This window comes from Oncorhynchus mykiss, chromosome 20 (genome assembly GCF_057628025.1).
Source record: "Oncorhynchus mykiss isolate SJ-2025 chromosome 20, ASM5762802v1, whole genome shotgun sequence".
In the NCBI taxonomy this organism is placed as follows: domain Eukaryota; kingdom Metazoa; phylum Chordata; class Actinopteri; order Salmoniformes; family Salmonidae; genus Oncorhynchus; species Oncorhynchus mykiss.
The window spans coordinates 28,448,986-28,468,991 of record NC_143041.1 but is presented as its reverse complement, the minus strand read 5'-3'; the positions used below and the strand labels follow the sequence as shown (position 1 = coordinate 28,468,991).

Genomic DNA, 20,006 nt, shown 5'->3' with positions numbered 1-20,006 from the left:
CAACGGCACAATAAATTCTGCAGTCAAACTAAATTATGTAATCCACCATTTTAAATAAAATCAAAGTTTATTGGCTGTGTACCCAGATTTGCCGATGTTCTCGCAGGTGCATCAAAAATGCTTGTGTTTCTAGCTCTAACAGAAAATATCGTACACAAAATCCCACAAAAAAAATGTATGAAGAAATAGCAGAATGAGCAATGTAAAAAAAAACGGAATATATATGTATATACATATATACTGAACAAAAATATAAATGCAGCATGAGCTGAAATAAAATATCCCAGAAATGTACCATAGACACAAAAAGCTTAATTCACTCAAATATTGTGCACAAATTTGTTTACATCCCTGTGGGTGAGCATTTATCATTTTCCAAGATAATCCATCCACCTGACAGGTGTTGCATATCAAGAACCTGATTATTACACATGTGCAACTTGTGCTGTGGATAATACAAGGCAACTCTAAAATGTGCAGTTTTGTCACACAACACAATGCCACAGATATCTCAAGTTTTGAGGGAGCGTGCTATTGGCATGCTGACTGTAGGAATGTCTACCAGAGTTGCCAGAGCATTGAATGTTAATTTCTCTACCATAAGCCGCCTCCAACATCGTTTTCGAGAATCTGGCAGTACGTCTAACCGACCACGTGTAACCACACCAGCCCAGGACCTCCACATCGGGCTTCTTCACCTGCGGAATAGTCTGAGACCAGCCATAAAACAATTTATGGGGTATTGCAGTTTAGCATCGTATCTGACTACAGTGGGCAAATGCTCACCTTCGATGGCCACTGGCACACTGGAGAAGTGTGCTCTTCAAGGATGAATCTTGGTTTCAACTGTATTGGGCAGATGGCATACAAGCGTGTATGGTGTTGTGAAGGCGAGCGGTTTGCTAAAGTCAACGTTGTGAACAGAGTACCCCATGTTGGCGGGGTGTTATGGTATGGGCAGGCATAAGCCAAGGACAATGAACACAATTGCATTTTATCAATGGCAATTTGAACGCACAGAGAAACTGTGACGAGGCCCATTCTCGTGCCATTCATCCACCACCATCGCCTCATGTTTCAGTATGATAATGCACAGCCCCATGTCGCAAGGATCTGTACACAGTTCTTCCATGGCCTGCATACTCACCAGACATGTCACTAATTGAGCATGTTTGGGATGCTCTGGATCAACGTGTACGACACCATGTTCCTGTTCCCGCCAATATCCAGCAACTTCGCACAGCAATTGAAGAGGAGTGGGACAACATTCCACAGGCCACAGTCAACAGCCTGATCCACTCTATGTGAAGATGATGTGTCAAACTGCAGGAGGCCAATGTTGGTCACACCAGATACTAACTGGTTTTCTGATCCACGTCCCCACCTTTTTTTAAGGTATCTGTGACCAACAGATGCTTACTGCTAACCTACAAAGTATTACATGGACTTGCTCCTACCTATTTCTCGAATTTGGTCCTGCCGTACATAACTACACGTATGCTACGGTCACAAGACGCAGCCCTCCTTACTGTCCCTAGAATTTCTAAACAAACAGCTGGAGGCAGGGATTTCTCCTATAGAGCTACATTTTTATGGAATGGTCTGCCTATCCATGTGAGAGACGCAAACTCGGTCTCGACCTTTAAGTCTTTACTGAAGACTCATCTCTTCAGTAGGTCCTATAATTGAGTGTAGTCTGGCCCATGGGTGCAAAGATGAACGGCAAGGCACTGAAATGATGAACCTCCCTTCCTGTCTCTGCCTGGCCGGCTCCCTTCTCTCCACTGGGATTCTCTGCCTATGACCCTTTTATGGGGGCTGAGTCACTGGCTTACTGGTGCTCTTCCATGCCGTCCCTAGGAATGGTGCATTACTTGAGTGGGCAGAATCACTGACGTGATCTCCCTGTCCGTTTTGCGCCCCCTCGTGTAGTGGAGATTTCCGTTGGCTATACTCAGCTTTATCTCAGGGTAGTAAGTTGGTGGTCTGTTGATATCCCTCTAGCGGTGTGTGGGCTGTGCTTTGGCAAAGTGGGTGAGGTTATATCCTGCCTGGTTGGCCCTGTCCAGGGTTATTGTCTGACAGGGTCTCAGAGTCTCCGACCCCCGCTGTCTCAGCCTACAGTATCTATGCTGCAATAATCTATGTGCCGGGGAGCTAGGGTCAGTCTGTCCTATCTGGTGAATTTCTCCTATCTTATCTGGTGTCCTGTGTGAACTTAAGTATATTCTCTCGAATTCTCCCATATCTCTCTCTTTCACTCTTGGAGGACCTGAGCCCAAGGACAATGCCTCAGGACTACCTGGCCTGATGACTCCTGGATGTCCTCAGTCCAACTGGTCATGTTGCTGATCCAGTTTCTGCTGTTTTGCCTGTGGCTATGGAACCCTGACCTGTTTACCAGAAGTTCTACCAAGTCATGTTGCTGCTTCAGTTTCAACTGTTCTGCCTGCGGCTGTGGAACACTGACCTGTTCATCAGACATGCTACCTTGTCCTGGACCTTCTGTTTTTGACCCTCTCTCTCGCTCCCTCCCTATTTCTCTCTCTCTACCGCACCTGCTGTCTCGACCTCTGAATGCTCGGCTATTAAAAGCCAACTGACATTTACTCCTGAGGTGCTGACCTGATGCACCCTCTACAACCACTGTGATTATTATTTGACCCTGCTGGTCATCTATGAACGTTTGAACATCTTGAAGAACGATCTGGCCTTAAAATGGCCATGTACTCTTATAACCTCCACCTGGCACAGCCAGAAAAGGACTGGCCATGCCTCAGAGCCTGGTTCTTCTCTAAATGTATTCCTAGATTCCTGCCTTTCTAGGGAGTTTTTCCCAGGTCCATGCTTCTACATTTGCATTGTTTACTGTTTGGGGTTTTAGGCTGGGTTTCTGTATAAGCACTTTGTGACATCTGCTGATGTAAAAAGTGCTTTATAAATTCATTTGATTATAAATGTGATTTGATGCATATCTGTATTCCCAGCCATGTGAAATCCATAGATGAGGGCCTAATGAACATATTTCAATTAACTGATTTCCTTATATGAACTATAACTCAGTCAAACCTTTGAAATTGTTGCATGTTGCGTTTATATTTTTGTTCAGTGTAGTTAATAGATCAATAAGAAAGAGAATTCCAAACCTCTCTGCCAATAACAGCTCATTTTAAGTTTTCCCCTTCCCACTCTGACCACTCCCAGATAGTCCTAGCTAAATTATTTATTGAGTAATTGCTCTTTGCTAAGAGGCTATTGTTGTTTCTTTTTGACCATTTTAACTAAAAACAATCAGATTAAGGTAATAATTTTTCCCCAGAAATTATTTGATTTTGAGATTTAAAAACGCTGCATTGGTCTTTAATGTTATATCTTTCATACCTCCGTACTTACCTTAGTTGTATGCGCAAAGCATCATGGGTGTTAAATGTGTTTATCACTGCATTATATGTAATGACCCCTATGTCCAGACTACGCTCTGCGAATTGGACCCCGCAGACACTAGGGGACCCCCGACCCCAATTTATTTTTATATACAGTGCATTCTGAAAATAATCAGACCCCTTGACTTTTTTCACATTTTGTTACGTTACAGCCTTGTTCTAAAATTGATTTAAAATATATATATTCTAATCAATCTACACACAATACCCCATAATGACAAAGGAAAAACAGTTTTTTAGATATTTTAGCAAATTTATTAAAAAAAAACTGAAATATGACATTTCCTTAAGTATTCAGACCCTTATCTCAGTGTTTTGTTGAAGCACCTTTAGCAGCGATTACAGCCTTGAGTCTTCTAGAGTATGACGCTACAAGCTTGGCACACCTGTATTTGGGGAGTTTCTCCCATTCTTCTCTGCAGATCCACTCAAGCTCTGTCAGATTGGATGGGGAGCGTTGCTGTATAGCTATTTTCAGGTCTCTCCAGAGATGTTCGATCAGGTTCAAGTCCGGGCTCTAGCTGGGCTACTCAACGATATTCAGAGACTTGTCCCAAAGCCACTCCAGTGTTGTCTTGGTTGTGTGCTTAGGGTCGTTGTCCTGTTGGAAGGTGAACCTTCACCCCAGTCTGAGGTCCTGAGCACTCTGGAGCAGGTTTTCATCAAGGATCTCTCTGTACTTTGCACCGTTCATCTTTTCCTCGATCCTGACGAGCATTGACTAGCCTCCCAGTCTCTGCCACTGAAAAACATCCCCACAGCATGATGCTGCCACCACCATGCTTCAACGTAGGGATGATATTGGCCAGGTGATGAGCGGTGCCTGGTTTCCTCCAGATGTGAAGCTTGGCATTCAGGCCAAATAATTAATTCTGGTTTCATCAGACAAGATAATCTTGTTTCTCATGGTTTGAGAGTGTTCAGGTGCCTTTTGGAAAACTCCAAGCGGGCTTTCATGTGCTTTTTATTGAGGAGTGGCTTCCGTCTGGCCACTACAATAAAGGCCTTATTGGTGGAGTGCTGCAGAGATGGTTATCCTTCTAGAAGGTTCTCCCATCTCCACAGAGGAACTCTAGAGCTCTGTCAGAGTGACCATCGGGTTCTTGGTCACCTCCCTGACCAAGGCCCTTCTCCCCCGATTGTTCAGTTTGGCCCGGCAGTCAGCTCTAGTGTCAGGGAAAACTCCCTCTCCGGCCTCTAGGTCGTCAGGCTGCTGATTATCCCACACACCTGTCACTATCATCAAGCGCACCAGCGCCTCTTGACACTCACCTGGACTCAATCACCTCCTTGATTATCTTCCCTATATCTGTCACTCCCCTTTGTTCTTTCCTCTGGTGTTATTGACTCAGTTTCATGTCGGTGCATTGTTTGTGATTCGTGTTTAAAGTTTTATTTATTAAAACACTCACTCCCTGTACTTTCTTCCCGACTCAGCCGAACTCGTTACAGAATAACACCTCACCTTAGGGAAGCATCAGGGAGTGTTTTTTTTTTGTTGTGTCAGTGTAAATGACGTCGGGTCCGGGAGCCGCTACAGGCTCTCATGCCTCAGCCAGATCGCCAGGATCCCCTGCCTCAGCCGGCTTGTCGGGCTTTCATGCCTCCGCAGGATCGCCAGTCTCCCCTGCTTCCACCTGCTCGCCAGGCTCCCCTGCCTCAGCCAGTCTAATGTTATGATATGATCTATGATAGATATACTTTCATTGTCTTGTTGTGCTACATATGAGGACATGACGAAGGGGTTTCTTGGCTTATGGTGTAGCTGACCCTCATTTCCGATTCATGTAGAATTTTTTTGAAAAATCTGGTGAAGTTGACCAAATCTCCGGACACATTTTCTAGGAATCATAGTTTTGAGGGAAATACTCCTTAAAGTCAGAGAGCTATTGCAATAAACGACATGAGATCATTTTTCAATGAATCAATCTCTGACTTTACACATATTCAATGTACTATGAGAAACATTCCTCTGGCTCTGCAGGATCAGTAAATCACACCTCAAGGGAAAGAGGAGGAGGATGAGGGACAGAGGGCTCTGGTTGCACTTTCCTGCTCCCATCCAATCCCACGCCAACTCTGGTTCTTTTCTCTCTCCCAGAGGCCTTATGTCCAACCCTTGTTCCTTTCCTCCCAAACGCCCCCCTCTTCCTTAAAGGTATCTTCTTCCGAAACTTTCCCCTCCTCCTAAACGCCCTGTATGCATTTCTCAAGCAAGAATTGTGCTAGTACTGTCTGGGAGTGGTCTCAGTTGGGAGGGGAAAACTAGCTGTTTTTGGCAGTTATTTGTAATTTTCTATTGATCTATTAACAAATTTACCACCTAGTGATGTCACCAGGCAGGACAAAACTCAATCAAACTAATCCAGGCTTAACTTCTAGGAGGCCTTTTCAAACAGCTCTTACACTAAAAGGGAATTATCATAATTATTTAAATGTCACAGTATTATTCCAACCTACATACAGTACCAGTGAAAAGTTTGGACACCTACTCATTCAAGGGTTTTTATTTATTTCTACTATTTTCCACATTGTAAAATAATAGTGAAGACATCAACACTATGAAATAACACACATGGAATCATGTAGTAACCAATAACAAAGGCTATCCTAGCCTTGTCAGTGGCGTAAGAATGGGGCTGCAGATCAAACACTAACCAGTTACTCACCCGGATCATTTACCCCATTCACGCCTGGTCCCCATTGGATCCACCTATTTACTCCCATCAACTCACCACCGCTGCCCGCTACGCCACCTGGATATATCTACCCATTCACATTCACTTGTAAATAAATACTCACCTTCTTCCTACTCTCCTTGTCCTGGTCTGCTTCTGGGTTCGATTTTGAAGAAACCTGACACATGCAGGTTCATGAGGTAGTCACGCAGAATGCATTTCAATTAACAGGTGTGCCATGTTAAACGTTCATTTGTGGAATTTCTTTCCTTAATGCGTTGGAGCCAATCAGTTGTGTTACAAGTTATGGATGGTAAACAGATGATAGCCCTATTTGGTAAAATACCAAGTCCATAAAAAAAGCTAAAATAAACAAAGAGAAACGGCAGTTCATCATTACTTTAATTATGACATGAACGTCAGTCAATCTGGAAAATGTCAAGAACTTTGATGGTTTCTTCAAGTGCAGTTGCAAAAACCATCAAGCGCTATGATAGAACTGCCTCTCATGAGGACCGCCACAGGAAAGTAAGACCCAGAGTTACCTCTGCTGCAGAGGATAAGTTCATTAGAGTTAACTGCACCTCAGATTGCAGCCCAAATAAATGCTTCACAGAGTTCCAGTATCAGACACATCTCAACATCAACTGTTTAGAGGAGACTGCGTGAATCAGGCCTTCATGGTCGAATTGCTGCAAAGAAACCACTACTAAAGGACACCAATAAGAAGAAGAGACTTGCTTTGGCCAACAATCACCCTTGGACATTAGACCGGTGGAAGGCTGTCCTTTGGTCTGATGAGTCCAAATGTGATATTTTTGGTTCCAACAGCCGTGTCTTTGTGAGATGCAGAGTGGGTGAACGGATGATCTCCGCATTTGTGATTCCCACCGTGAAGCATGGACGAGGAGGTGTGGGGTGCTTTGCTGTTGACACTGTCAGTGATTTATTTAGAATTCAAGGCACACTTAACCAGCATGGCTACCACAGCATTCTGCAGCGATACGCCATCCCATCTGGTTTGGGCTTAGTGGGACTATAATTTGTTTCTCAACAGGACAATGACCCAACCCACACCTCCAGGTTGTGTAAGGGCTATTTGACCAAGGAGAGTGGAGTGCTGCATCAGATGACCTGGCCTCCACAATCAGCTTACCTCAACCCAATTGATATGGTTTGGGATGAGTTGGACTGGAGAGTGAAGGAAAAGCAACCAACAAGTGCTCAGAATATGTGGGAACTTCTTCAAGACTGTTGTTAAAGCATTCCTTGTGAAGCTGTATGAGAGAATGGCAAGTGTGCAAAGCTGTCATCAAGGAAAAGGGTGGCTACTTTGAAGAATCTAAAATATATTTTTATTTGTTTAACACCTTTTTGGTTACTACATGATTCCATGTGTCATTTCATAGTTTTGATGTCTTCACTATTATTCTACAATGTAGAAAATAGTACAAATAAACAAAAACCCTGGAATGAGCAGGTGTGTCCAAACCTTTGACTGGTACTGTATATTTTGTTTGGGAATATATAAACCACATAAATACTACACTTTATGATATAATAATACAATACTTACTATATAATTCTGTATTAAACTGTAGAATACTATAGTACTGCAGTATCCCTTGATCATGTGTAGTACTTAGTATAGCATTTGGTAGTATACTGTAGAATACTATTGTAAATACTACAGCATTATACACAAAAAAACACTGTAGTAAATACTACAGAAATGTTCGCAAAACACTACAGTCTACAAAAACACAATTTTTTGGAACTATAGTAAATACTACAGTATTTAATTTGTCTATACCCTGCCCATTCTCTTCCCCTATATACCAATTTGTGCCACCTGTAAGTGAAAAACCTACATGCCATGTATAGACCATACTGTGTTCCCTATACTTACAGAAAAGAGCAGAAGCTCTGAACTCTCCATTCAGAACGCAGTCCTACCTACTTACAAGTTATGAAAATGTGCTCTATCAGTATTTCTCCAGTAGGTTTCCTCAAGGAGAAAGCCCCCCAGTTCTATATCAAAGATAACAACAAAAAACACTTCAGTAAATACTACAGTATACTATACTACAGTCCTCAAAAACACTACACTAATTACTAAAGTATACTACAGACCGCAAAAACACTACATCAAATAATACAGTATACTACAATCAGCAAAAACACTACAGTAATTACTATACTATTTACACTGAGTGTAGAAAACATTAGGAACACCTTCCTAATATTGAGTTGGACACTCTTTTTCCCTCCGAACAGCCTCAATTCCTCAGGGCATGGACTGTACAAGATGTCAAATGCATTCACAGGGACGCTGGCCCATGTTGACTCCAATGCTTCCCACAGTTGTGTAAAGTTGTCTGCATGTCCTTTGGTTGGTGGACCATTCGTGATACACAAAGAAAACTGTTGAGCGTGAAAACATTGTTGCAGCTCTTGACACTTTTGTTTCTCTCATTCACCCTCTGAGTGGCATATCCATGTCTCAATTGTCTCAAGGCTTGAAAATCCTTCTTTAACCTGTCTCCTCCCCTTCATCTACACTGATTGAAGTGGATTTAACAACTGACATAAATAAGGGATCATAGCTTTCACCTGGATTCACCTGGATGCAGTCTGTCATGGAAAGAGCAGGTGTTCCTAATGTTTTGTACACTCAGTGTACTACTCTTTTTTTGAACTACAATGTGTATACAATAGTAAACAGTAAATACTACAGTGAATACTTCAGTAAAGTCCGCAAAAACACTACAGTCACATTTTTGATTGCACTGGGACTTTACACATTTGGGAGAAGACAATTTCCTTGCCCCAAGTACTTTAAACAATGTATTAACATAAAGTTTTGCAGAATAAAGGACTTGCATTATGTTTTATCACTGATATACTATACAATCATGGACCATGAAAATATAGGTGTAGACATAATCTTTGGCTCCCTAGCTGAAAATGTTCAGGGCCCCAAACTGTACAAGTGTACCAAGTTTCATGCTTTTATGAAAAGTTAAAAAGTGCACCTAAATTGTGCAGATATCTCCTGGACCACATTTAATCTTGCTTGGTAGTATGCCAGAAGAGATTAGCAGTGAGTGATGTTTTTGTACTTTTTGAAGAAAACATATTGTTTAGTATGATTGCATGCATGTGATTTCAGCTTTAGTACAGTCCTGCCTTCAGGACTATGTAACCAGTTTTATAAAAGTAAAAACTTTCCAGTGATATGTTTCTCTTGAATTCTGATTTCTGTCAGAAGACATGTTTCCACAGGTGAGGCACACCCAACAAAAGACTGAGCAGATGGGTAAGTGTGTGTGTGAGAGAGCCCACTGTTTCTTACTTTAAGTCAGCACTTTCTACTATTATGTGTGTGAGTGAGTGAGGGAGAGAGAAAAGAGATAGCTGATGAGAGTGACTTCTGTTTGGAGGAAGAGGTGTAGTCATGATGACGCATGTGACCACAGGCAGATAGAGTAGGTCAGGTGAGTCCGGTGAGTTCCAGGCAGGTGTATTGGTTTCCTCTGTCATCAGCTTCCTTTGTCTCTCTGCATGGCAGCAGCACATAACTTCTCTGGCTGGCTGTCAATGAAGAACCTTGTTTAATCAGTCTCAATCTCTATCCAAGTATGGTGAATGCTTTGCGTACATTTGCTATAACAATACATTACATTACACAGCAATGAACATAATATTTTCTCATGTGCCTGCATAGAAGAGAGCCATAGCAGCTATTTGATAAAGTCATCTGAACCCATTAAAGACCTAAACAAGTTTGTACATAAACATTTTTATTATAACATTTTGTAGTAGCGGTACTTTTCGTTCTTCACAAACACATTTTCTACACGGACGAATTACACAGACGGACAACGCAGGGGTTTCCATAGAAACAGCGGGAGAACTCAAATTAGCATTTTAACAAAGTGTTGACTGCAAACGATAATACATCTATAGCTAAACAACTCTTTATAAGAGCGACATTAGTTAGTTGCATGCTGTCGAGGTACGTTAGCGTTAGAAAACCAGCTGCTAGCTTAGCCCTCCTAACGGTAATGTAACGTTAGATAACGCGTTACTTAGCGAGCAACGTCTGCTTTCATTTCGAAAATTGTGTGTGTGTGTGTAAAGTGTTTTCACGATGCAGTGTGTGCATTGACCCTCTAGACTTTGATGTGTGTGTGTCTTCTCTAGCCATGCAGGCTAATGATGGAGCTGACCTGGACACCCAGTTGGCATGTAAGGAGAAAGAGTGGAAGGAGCTCCAGACCCTACGGGTCCAGCAGCAGGATATGTCCCTCCGTGATGCCCAGGAACAGCTCTCTCTCCTCAGGGAACGCTTCCAGCAGCTCAAGGAGGACTTTTGCTTTAACCTGGCCGTGCTGGAGGAGAGAGACAGAGAGCTGGAGAGATATGACGCCATGGCTGCCCGCGCACAGGCCACAGAGACTGCCAGGTCAATCATTCAATCAAATGTATTTTATAACATTGTGTGTGAGAGAGAGTAATGTTGTATTATTTGTTATGTATCCCATGACCCCCTGGAATACATTGACTATTGTCACTGAGAGGACTATTCCAGCTTTAACATGTGACTTTCCTTATTGAAGGCAGGAGGAGTTGAGTCAATTACGTATCCAGATAGCCAAGCTGCAGGAGGAGAGGGAGAGCGAGGCAAGGGAGTTGAGACACAGCCAGCAGAGAGCTGCCGAACACAGGCTGCAGCTAGAGAGGCTCCAGAGGTGAGTGGGATGGGGTTAAGGGCCGGGGAGTGGGGTACAGGTGGGATGGTTGCCCCAATTTTATTCCAATTCAAAAGACACAAACAAAGCTCTTTTGGGGGCTTCTTTTCCCTCACTGTTTTCCAGTAATTGTCACTGACTGACTGTAGTTAGAGGACAGCCTAACGATCATGCTGAGAGAAGAATGCCGGCGTCTGGCCTCAAACAAAGATGTCTATTAAAGCTGATGTGTACAACAATCTATTTATCCCCACGGTGACTCACCAGGCCCATCTGTATGGGTTATATTTAGACAGGAGGACCCAGTAAGTGTCCATTTACAGTGCCTTCAGAAAGTATTCATATCTCTTGATTTATTCCACATTTAAATTTTGTTGTTACAGCCAGAATTCAATTTGGATTTTCTCTCACCCATCTGCTCACAATACTCCATAATGACAAAGCAAAACATGTTTTTAGAAAATTTGGCAAATTTATTGAAATTTAAATACAGAAATATCAAATTTACATAAGTATTCACACCCCTGAGTCAATACATGTTAGAATCACATTTGGCAGTGATTACAGCTGTGAGTCTTGCTGGGTAAGTCTCTAAGAGCTTTGCACACCTTTAAGCTCTGTTAAATTGGGAGTTGATAATGGCTAAACAGCCATTTTCAAGTCTTGCCGTAGATGTTCAAGCAGATTTAAGTCAAAACTGTAACTAGGCCACTAAGGAACATTCAATGTCGTCTTGGTATATTTGGACTTGTGTTTTAGATTATTATCTTGCTGAAAGGTGAATTTGTCTCCCAGTGTTTGTTGGAAAGCCGAGTCGACCATATTTTCCTCTGTGATTTTGCAGAGGAATGGCTCTATTCCATTTATTTGTATTATAAAAAAACTCCCTATTCCTTGCCGATGACAAGCATACCAATAACATGATGCATCCACCACCATTCTTGAAAATATGAAGAGTGGAACCCTAACCCTAATCCCAAACATAACACTTTGTATTCAGGACAAAAAGTTCATTTTTTAGCAAAGTATTACTTTTGTGCCTTATTGCAAACAGGGTGCATGTTTTGGAATATTTATACTTTTTACCCCTTTTTGATGATATCCAATTGGTAGTTACAGTCTTGTCCCATCGCTGCAACTCCCATACGGACTCGGGAGAGGTAAAGGTGGAGATCCATGCATCCTCTGAAACACGACCCCGCCAAGCCGCACTGCTTCTTGACACACTGCTCACTTTCCCCTGAAGCCATCCACACCAATGTGTCGGAGGAAACACAGTACAACTGGCGACCGAAGTCAGCATGCATGCGCCAGGCCTGCCACACGGAGTCGCTGGAGCGCAATGGGACAAGGACATCCTGGCCGGCCAAACCCTCCCCTAACCCGGACGACGCTGGGCCAATTGCGCACCACCTCATGGGTCTCCCGGTCATGACACAGGCTGGCATTGAACCCGGGTCTGTAGTGACGCCATAGACCGCTGCGCCACTCGGGAGGCTGGAATATATTTTTTCTGTGCAGGCTTCCTTCTTTTCACTCTGTCAATTAAGTTAGTATTATGGAGTATCTACAATGCCTTTGTAGATCCATCCTCAGTTTTCTCATATTACAGCCATTAAACTCAGTAACTGTTTTAAAGTCACCATTGACCTCATGGTAAAATCCATGAGCGGTTTCCTTCCTCTCCGGCAACTGAGTTAGGAAGGACGCCTGTATCTTTGTAGTGAATGGTTGTATTGATACACCATCCAAAGTGTAATTAATAGCTTCACCATGCTCAAAGGGATATTCAATGTCAGGTTTATTTTTTTACATTTATTTTCTTCATGTACCAATAGGTGCCCTTCTTTGCGAGGCATTGGGAAATCGCCCTGGTCTTTGTGGTTGAATCTGGGTTTGAAATTCACTGCTCAACTGAGGGACCTTACACTTATCTGTATGTGTGGGGTACAGAGTAGAGGTCGACCGATTAATCGGAATGGCCAATTTAATTAGGGCCGATTTCAAGTTTTCATAACAATCGGAAATTGGTATTTTTGGGCGCCGATTTGCCGATATAATTTTTTAAAAATATTTTTTTATACCTTTATTTAACTCGGCAAGTCAGTTAAGAACACATTCTTATTTTCAATGACTGCCTAGGAACGGTGGGTTAACTGCCTCGTTCAGGGGCAGAACGACAGATGTTCACCTTGTCAGCTCGGGGATCCAATCTTGCAACCTTACAGTTAACTAGTCCAACGCAATAACGACCTGCCCCTCTCTCGTTGCACTCCACAAGGAGACTGCCTGTTACGCGAATGCTGTAAAGCCAAGGTAAGTTGCTAGCTAGCATTAAACTTCTCTTATAAAAAACAATCAATCATAATCACTAGTTAACTACACATGGTTGATGATATTACTAGATATTATCTAGCATCTCCTGCGTTGCATATAATCTGACTAAGCATACAAGTATCTAAGTATTTGACTGAGCGGTGGTAGGCAGAAGTAGGCGCGTAAACATTCATTCAAACAGCACTTTCATGCGTTTTGCCAGCAGCTCTTCGTTGTGCGTCAAGCATTGCGCTGTTTATGACTTCAAGCCTATCAACTCCCGAGATGAGGCTGGTGTAACCGAAGTGAAATTGCTAGCTAGTTAGCGCGCGCTAAAAGCGTTTCAAACGTCACTCGCTCTGAGCCTTCTAGTAGTTGTTCCCCTTGCTCTGCATGGGTAACGCTGCTTCGAGGGTGGCTGTTGTCGTTGTGTTGCTGGTTCGAGCCCAGGGAGGAGCGAGGAGAGGGACAGAAGCTATACTGTTACACTGGCAATACTAAAGTGCCTATAAGAACATCTAATAGTCAAAGGTTAATGAAATACAAATGGAATAGAGGGAAATAGTCCTATAATTCCTATAATAACTATAACCTAAAACTTCTTACCTGGGAATATTGAAGACTCATGTTAAAAGGAACCCCCAGCTTTCATATGTTCTCATGTTCTGAGCAAGGAACTGAAACGTCAGCTTTCTTACATAGCACATATTGCACTTTTACTTTCTTCTCCAACACTTGTTTTTGCATTATTTAAACCAAATTGAACATGTTTCATTATTAGCTTTTTATTGATGTATTATATTAAGTTAAAATAAGTGTTCATTCAGTATTGTTGTAATTGTCATTATTACATTTTTTTTTTTTTTTTTAAATGTATCTGCTTTTTTGGTCCTCCAATAATCGGTATCGGTGTTGAAAAATCATAATCGGTCGACCTCTAGTACAGAGATGAGGTAGTCATTAAAAAAATTATGTTAAACACTATTATTGCACACAGAGTGATTCCATGCAACTTACTATATGCCCTTTTAAGCACATTTTTACTTTTGAACTTATTTAGGCTTGCCATAACAAAGGTGTTGATGCTTATGGACTCAAGACATTTCAGCTTTTCATTTGTAAAAAATAAATAAATGAAAATACATAATTCCACTTTGACATTTTGGGGTATTGTGTGTAGGCCAGAGACCAAAAATCTCAATTTAATTCATTTTAAATTCAGGCTGTAACACACTAAAATGTGGAAAAAGTAAATGGGTGTGAATACTTTCTGAAGTCACTGTATATGGCATTTAGTGCACAGTTTATATTGTAGGCTGTAACTTAATTTTAAATTATTATTAAGTTTTCACTATTATTTCACTACAGTTTTAGGCTCTGTTGTATACTCGGTTCCAGTGTAACTCAGTTGGTAGAGCGTGGCGCTTGCAACATTTTGTGGGTTCGATTCCCACAGAGGACCAGTACGAAATAAGTATTAAAATGTATGCAATCACTGCTCTGGATAAGACTGTCTGCTGAATGACTAAAATGTAAGTGATTTGAACTGTGTAACTCTTTTAGCCTCATAGCAGGCAAAACACTTAGCCTGAAATATGTGCAAGCCCTCTCCATGGTTCCTCCGTGTTCTCAACTTTGAGAGGTAATCTAGTGTCGTGGTGGTTTCAGTGACTGGTGTCTGTGTATTTCCTGATGCCATGATGGCTTTTGCATCCGGTGTGTGTGTATTTGCCAATGTCATGATGGCTTCAGGGTATGGTGTGTGACTGTGTGTCATCTTTCTGTCACTCAGCGGTCAGGCTGGGGACCTTCAGAAGCAGAGAGCGGAGTACGACGGGATGAAACGAGATCTCCAACGCAGAGTCCAGGAGGTGGAGGGACAGCTGGCTCTACAGAAGCAGGTACACACACACACTTGGCAAGGGGCTTTTTTATGGTGCTCCTGAGTGGCGCAGCGGTCTAAGGCACTGCATCTCAGTGCTAGAGACGTCACTACAGCCTGGAATCTAACCAGGGTCTGTATCACAACTGGCTGTGATTGGGAGTCCCATAGGGCGGGGCACAGTTGGCCCAGCGTCGTTAGGGTTTGGCCGGGGTAGGCTGTCATTGTAAATAAGAGTTTGTTCTTAACTGACTTGCCTAGTTAAATAAAGGTTAAATAAAATAAAAAATATAAGGGAAGTGGGAGGGTGCAGTGGTAGGCCGCTTTTCTCAAATTTTAACAGAAGAGTCGCCTTTCCCTGTGGAAACCACATGCAGACAAGACATTTAAACCAGATCAGCCAGATGGGCGATATCTTTACAATTACAGTCTGGATGAAAAAGCAGTTAATCTACCCGGATTAAAATAGTAAATTTGTTTTTGACCAGAAACAATGTTATTTCACTGTAAACAGATTAACAACAGACTTTCAGCATTCTTATAGGGAAGGGCTCTCAACATGTACGGCACTGAGACAAATGACTGATGATTGGAAATTGATAATAAGAAGATTGTGGGAGCTGTATTGCTAGACTTGATATTATCGATCATAATCTGTTGCTGAAAAAATTTATCTGTTATGGCTTTACATCCTCTGCCATATTGTGGATTGAGAGCTACCTATCTAATAGAACACAGTCAGTGTTTTCTTTAATGAAAGCCTCTAACATAAACCAGATATTGTGGTGTTCCTCAAGGCAGCCGTCTCGGCCCTCAACTGTTCTACATTTTTTTTACTTTTGACCTATTAGCGTTGAATAAGCCTGTGTGTATCTATGTACGCAGATGACTAAACATTATACACGTCAGCTAGCTGTAGTCAGTTTTATAATGTGGCGATTTACCAAGTTGACAAAACTAAACTGCTTGGTGTAACCCTAGATTATAAGCTGACATTGTCAAATGCTGCAATGAAGTATATAGGCAAATTACAGTTGGCTCAGAACAGAGCAACGTCAGAGCAATGTACACGGATGGCTAATTTATACAGCATGCATATCAATCTCTCCTGGCTCAAAGTAGAGGAGAGATTGACTGCATCACTACTGGTCTTTTTGATAGGTATTGACGTGTTAAAAATACCCAACCGTCTGTTCAATCGGTTAACACTCAGCTCAGTCACTCATACATACCCCACGAGACATGCCACCAGAGGTCTCTTCACAGTCCCTAAGTCCAAAACAGAGGCTAGGAAATACACAGGACTATATAGAGCCATGACTACATGGAACTCTTTAACCTCAAGCTAGCAGTAAAAATGTTTTAGATCAAACGACACCTCACGGCACAATGCGGACTGTGAAGAGACACACACACTCCACACTCACTCACACATGATTATTATGTAATAATGGAGCAATGTAAATTTGTATAATGCACAATGTTTTGTTTGATGTGCTGTTTAATCTCTGTTTGGACCCCAGGAAGAGTATCTGCTGCCTTGGGGATCCTAATAATATACTAATACTATACCAACTGCCTGTTAAACCTCTGTGTGTGTTTTTATGTATACGTGTTTGTGTTTGAGCATACTTGTGTGAGTGTGGTATTTCAGTCTAAACTCTGTGGCATGCAGCGTGTCCTGCTGCTGGCTGTTGTCCTGGCTCTTTGCTGTGTCACTCGATCTCTAGAGAGAATACCCCCCTTTGAGCAGCACTGTATGTGTATGTTAGTCTGACTGTGTGTGTGTGTGTGCGAATGTGTGTGTTTGTGTGTGATTACCCCCACAGCCCCACCTAAATCTGTAACGTAAGGAGAGAAGGTGCTAACACCTGCTGTGATGAATGAGGCTGGCTTGTCTGCTAGTTTTGGCTCTGTGTATGGCGTCTGGAATAGGTCAGCTGGAAATATACCTTTCAGGGATGTCTGTCTGGGATATTTGGAAGCTTCATCAGGAATTCATCATCCTCTCTATCCCTCACATGTTCAGGAGATGATGACAGACTTTGATAATGAGATGAGGCAGAGAGAGCATGAGTTCAACCTGAGGATGGATGAGATGAGATCCGTGGTCCTGTCTCACGAACTCAGGGTAAGGAGCAGGTGTGTGTGTGTGTGTGTTTACCTACCTCCAGGTAAAACTGCTGAGTAAGATGGGAAGATATGTGCTGATACTTTATGTGCGTGGGTGCGTGCCTCTCCCCAGGTGAAGCTGCTCTCTAAGGAAACAGAGGTCCACTCCCAGGCCCAGGCTCAGGCTGTGGAGGCCCTGAAGGCCTCAGAGGATCTCTGTCAGCACACACACACACAGCTACAGCACAGACACTGGGAGATAAAGGACATCACTGCCGTCAAGGACGCAAGGTGTGTGTGTGTGTCCTACCACGTTGACTTAGAGTTATTCATGCCAACATTATTTCCCATCATTTCCCATGTCTTAGATAAAATGTGATTGTCATTTCTCAGGATAAAGGATCTAGTGGACAAACTAAAAGCTCTACAGACCAAGAGGAAGAGAGAGGAGGAAGTCTACAACAAGAAGTGCGCCTTGCTATACAAATTCAACATAAGACCGCAAAGACAAACTACCAGCATATCAGCAGTAGTCCTAGACTAATGGTAGTCTAATGGTGAGTCTTTTGATGTTCCTATCTATAGGCATGAGCAATTGGACCGGGGAGTGCGTGAGAGAGAGGCTCAGCTGGATGCGTTAAAGGACGCTCACAGAGAACAGCTACGACAGGCGGAGACACATAGCGGTCAGCTACAGTCAAAACTGGAAGCCATGGCAACGCACACACATAGGACCCAGAGAGACCACGAGGACACACTGCGAGAGAGAGATCAACAGATAGACAGGTGAAACACTGTGTGTGTGTGTGTGTGTGTGTGTTTGCACGTTCTGCATTAGCTGTCTGTTTTTTCTGTGTGAGTGTGTATGTGCTTTATTTAAGCGTGTGTCTCTGGTCCAAAGCCCTGGATGATCACAGTGTTTGCACATGCTCAGTGAGTGAGAGGGAGTGTGTGAGACAGTGTGTGGGCATACATTACTCTGAAGCTGTCTGTCAGGAAGCAGTGATTATGTAACAATGTGTGAAAGGAAAAGAGCCTCCAAGGCCCGCTCTTAATGGGATGAAACACACAGAACATTTAGCAATCATCACACTTTGATCATAAATGACTCTTTACAATATACAGTGAAAATATACAGGTGTAGGATCTTAATTTGATCACCCTGTTGCAGGAGAACTTTCCTGCAATGCACGAAATTCTAAACTTGTAGTGTATTTGAGGTTTAAAAAAGCTTCTGAAGTCTGTAATTTCCACTTTGAAATCAACCCATACAAAAATGTACATTCATTATAATCCACGTAATAATTCACCTTTCCTTTTGCTGCAAAACACAGCTACCATTTTGTAACACAACACTGGATAGATTCATGGCTCTCCTCCAGGATGTTAAAGGTATTCTTAATAAAAGGAGGTGAACACTTTAGTGTTGTTTCGGTACGACAACTTCAACCTGTGTGTTATTGTGTTGTGAAGGCTTCGTATGGAGCTGGAGACGACTCGTAGTGGCTGGGACACGTACATCACTCAGATCTCTAAGGAGACGGTTTTTAAGGACACAGAACTGCTAGCCCTGCAGGAGATAGAAAGCAAATTACGGACCGAACTTGATCGGAGCAGGGGGGAGACGGAAAGGTTGGTTTGTGTGTATTTTTTGCAGGTAAAAGGGTTATTTGTATATGTGTGTATGTCTCAGGTGTTAACTGTGTGTGTGTGTGTGTGCTTGCTTGCTTGCTTGCATGCATGTGTATCCCAGGTACAAGCAGCAGCTGTTTGTGGGTGTGGAGCGAGAGAAGGCTCTAGAGCAGAGAAGAATCCAGGTGGAGCTGGAGTGGCAGAGACGCTGCGAAGACAACAAGACTGAACACTACTTGCACAGTGAAGAGTTAATACAGGGCCTGACACAGGCTAGAGACCAGGTGAGACTCTCCATTCCTCATACAGGTGTACTCACATACAGGTACAGTTGAAGTCGGAAGTTTACATACTGTACACCTTAGCCAAATACATTTCAACTCAGTTTTCACAATTCTGACATTTAATCCTAGTAAAAATTCCCTGTCTTAGGTCAGTTAGCATCACCACTTTATTTTAAGAATGTGAAATGTCAGAATAAAAGTAGAGAGAATTATTTATTTCAGCTTTTATTTATTTATTCACATTCACATCAGAAGTTTACATACACTCAGTTAGTATTTGGTAGCATTGCCTTTAAAATGTTTAACTTGGGTCAAATATTTAAGGTAGCCTTCCACAACCTTCCCACAATAAGTTGGGTGAATTTTGGCCCATTCCTCCTGACAGAGCTGGTGGAACTGAGTCAGGTTTGTAAGGCCTCCTTGCTTGCACAGGCTTTTTCAGTTCTGCCCACAAATTTTCTATAGGATTGAGGTCAGGGCTTTGTGATGTCCACTCCAATACCTTGGCTTTGTTGTCCTTGAGTCATTTTCCCACAACTTTGGAAGTATGCTTGGGGTCATTGTCCATTTGGAAGACCCATTTGCGACCCATGGTGTTTATACTTGCATACTATTGTTTGTACAGATGAACGTGGCACCTTCAGGCGTTTGGAAATCACTCCCAAGGATGAACCAGACTTGTGGAGGTCTACAAAAAAAAAAAATCTGAGGCCTTGGCTGATTTTCTTTTGATTTTCCAATGTTGTCATGCAAAGAGCCACTGAGTTTGAAGGTAGGCCTCAGAAGCTTCTAAAGCCATGACATCATTTTCTGGAATTTTCCAAGCTGTTTAAAGGCACAGTCAACTTAGTGTATGTAAACTTCTGACCCACTGGAATTGAGATACAGTGAATTATAAGTGAAAT

General features: G+C 42.4%; 1 protein-coding gene and 1 non-coding gene across 3 annotated transcripts in view; both read left to right on the top strand.

The window, feature by feature from the left end:
• The first annotated feature begins 8,094 nt into the window (after positions 1-8,094).
• LOC149974552 (U7 small nuclear RNA) lies at positions 8,095-8,147 on the top strand. The gene has a single exon (XR_016489658.1). It is a non-coding gene; the product is annotated as a U7 small nuclear RNA (small nuclear RNA).
• A 1,830-nt stretch (positions 8,148-9,977) lies between these two features.
• LOC110499231 (coiled-coil domain-containing protein 57) overlaps positions 9,978-20,006 on the top strand; it is a 26,056-nt gene continuing 16,027 nt past the window's right edge. Inside the window, exons 1-10 of one of the 2 annotated variants that reach the window (XM_021576231.3) lie at positions 9,978-10,139; positions 10,328-10,589; positions 10,744-10,875; positions 14,984-15,092; positions 17,103-17,204; positions 17,319-17,476; positions 17,579-17,653; positions 17,771-17,971; positions 18,659-18,817; positions 18,939-19,101. In XM_021576231.3, the coding sequence (XP_021431906.3) occupies positions 10,330-10,589; positions 10,744-10,875; positions 14,984-15,092; positions 17,103-17,204; positions 17,319-17,476; positions 17,579-17,653; positions 17,771-17,971; positions 18,659-18,817; positions 18,939-19,101 (1,359 nt within the window). In that variant the 5' untranslated portion in view covers positions 9,978-10,139; positions 10,328-10,329. The remainder of the gene's footprint in view (positions 10,140-10,327; positions 10,590-10,743; positions 10,876-14,983; positions 15,093-17,102; positions 17,205-17,318; positions 17,477-17,578; positions 17,654-17,770; positions 17,972-18,658; positions 18,818-18,938; positions 19,102-20,006) is intronic. The other variant, XR_016489461.1, reaches the window with a different exon arrangement.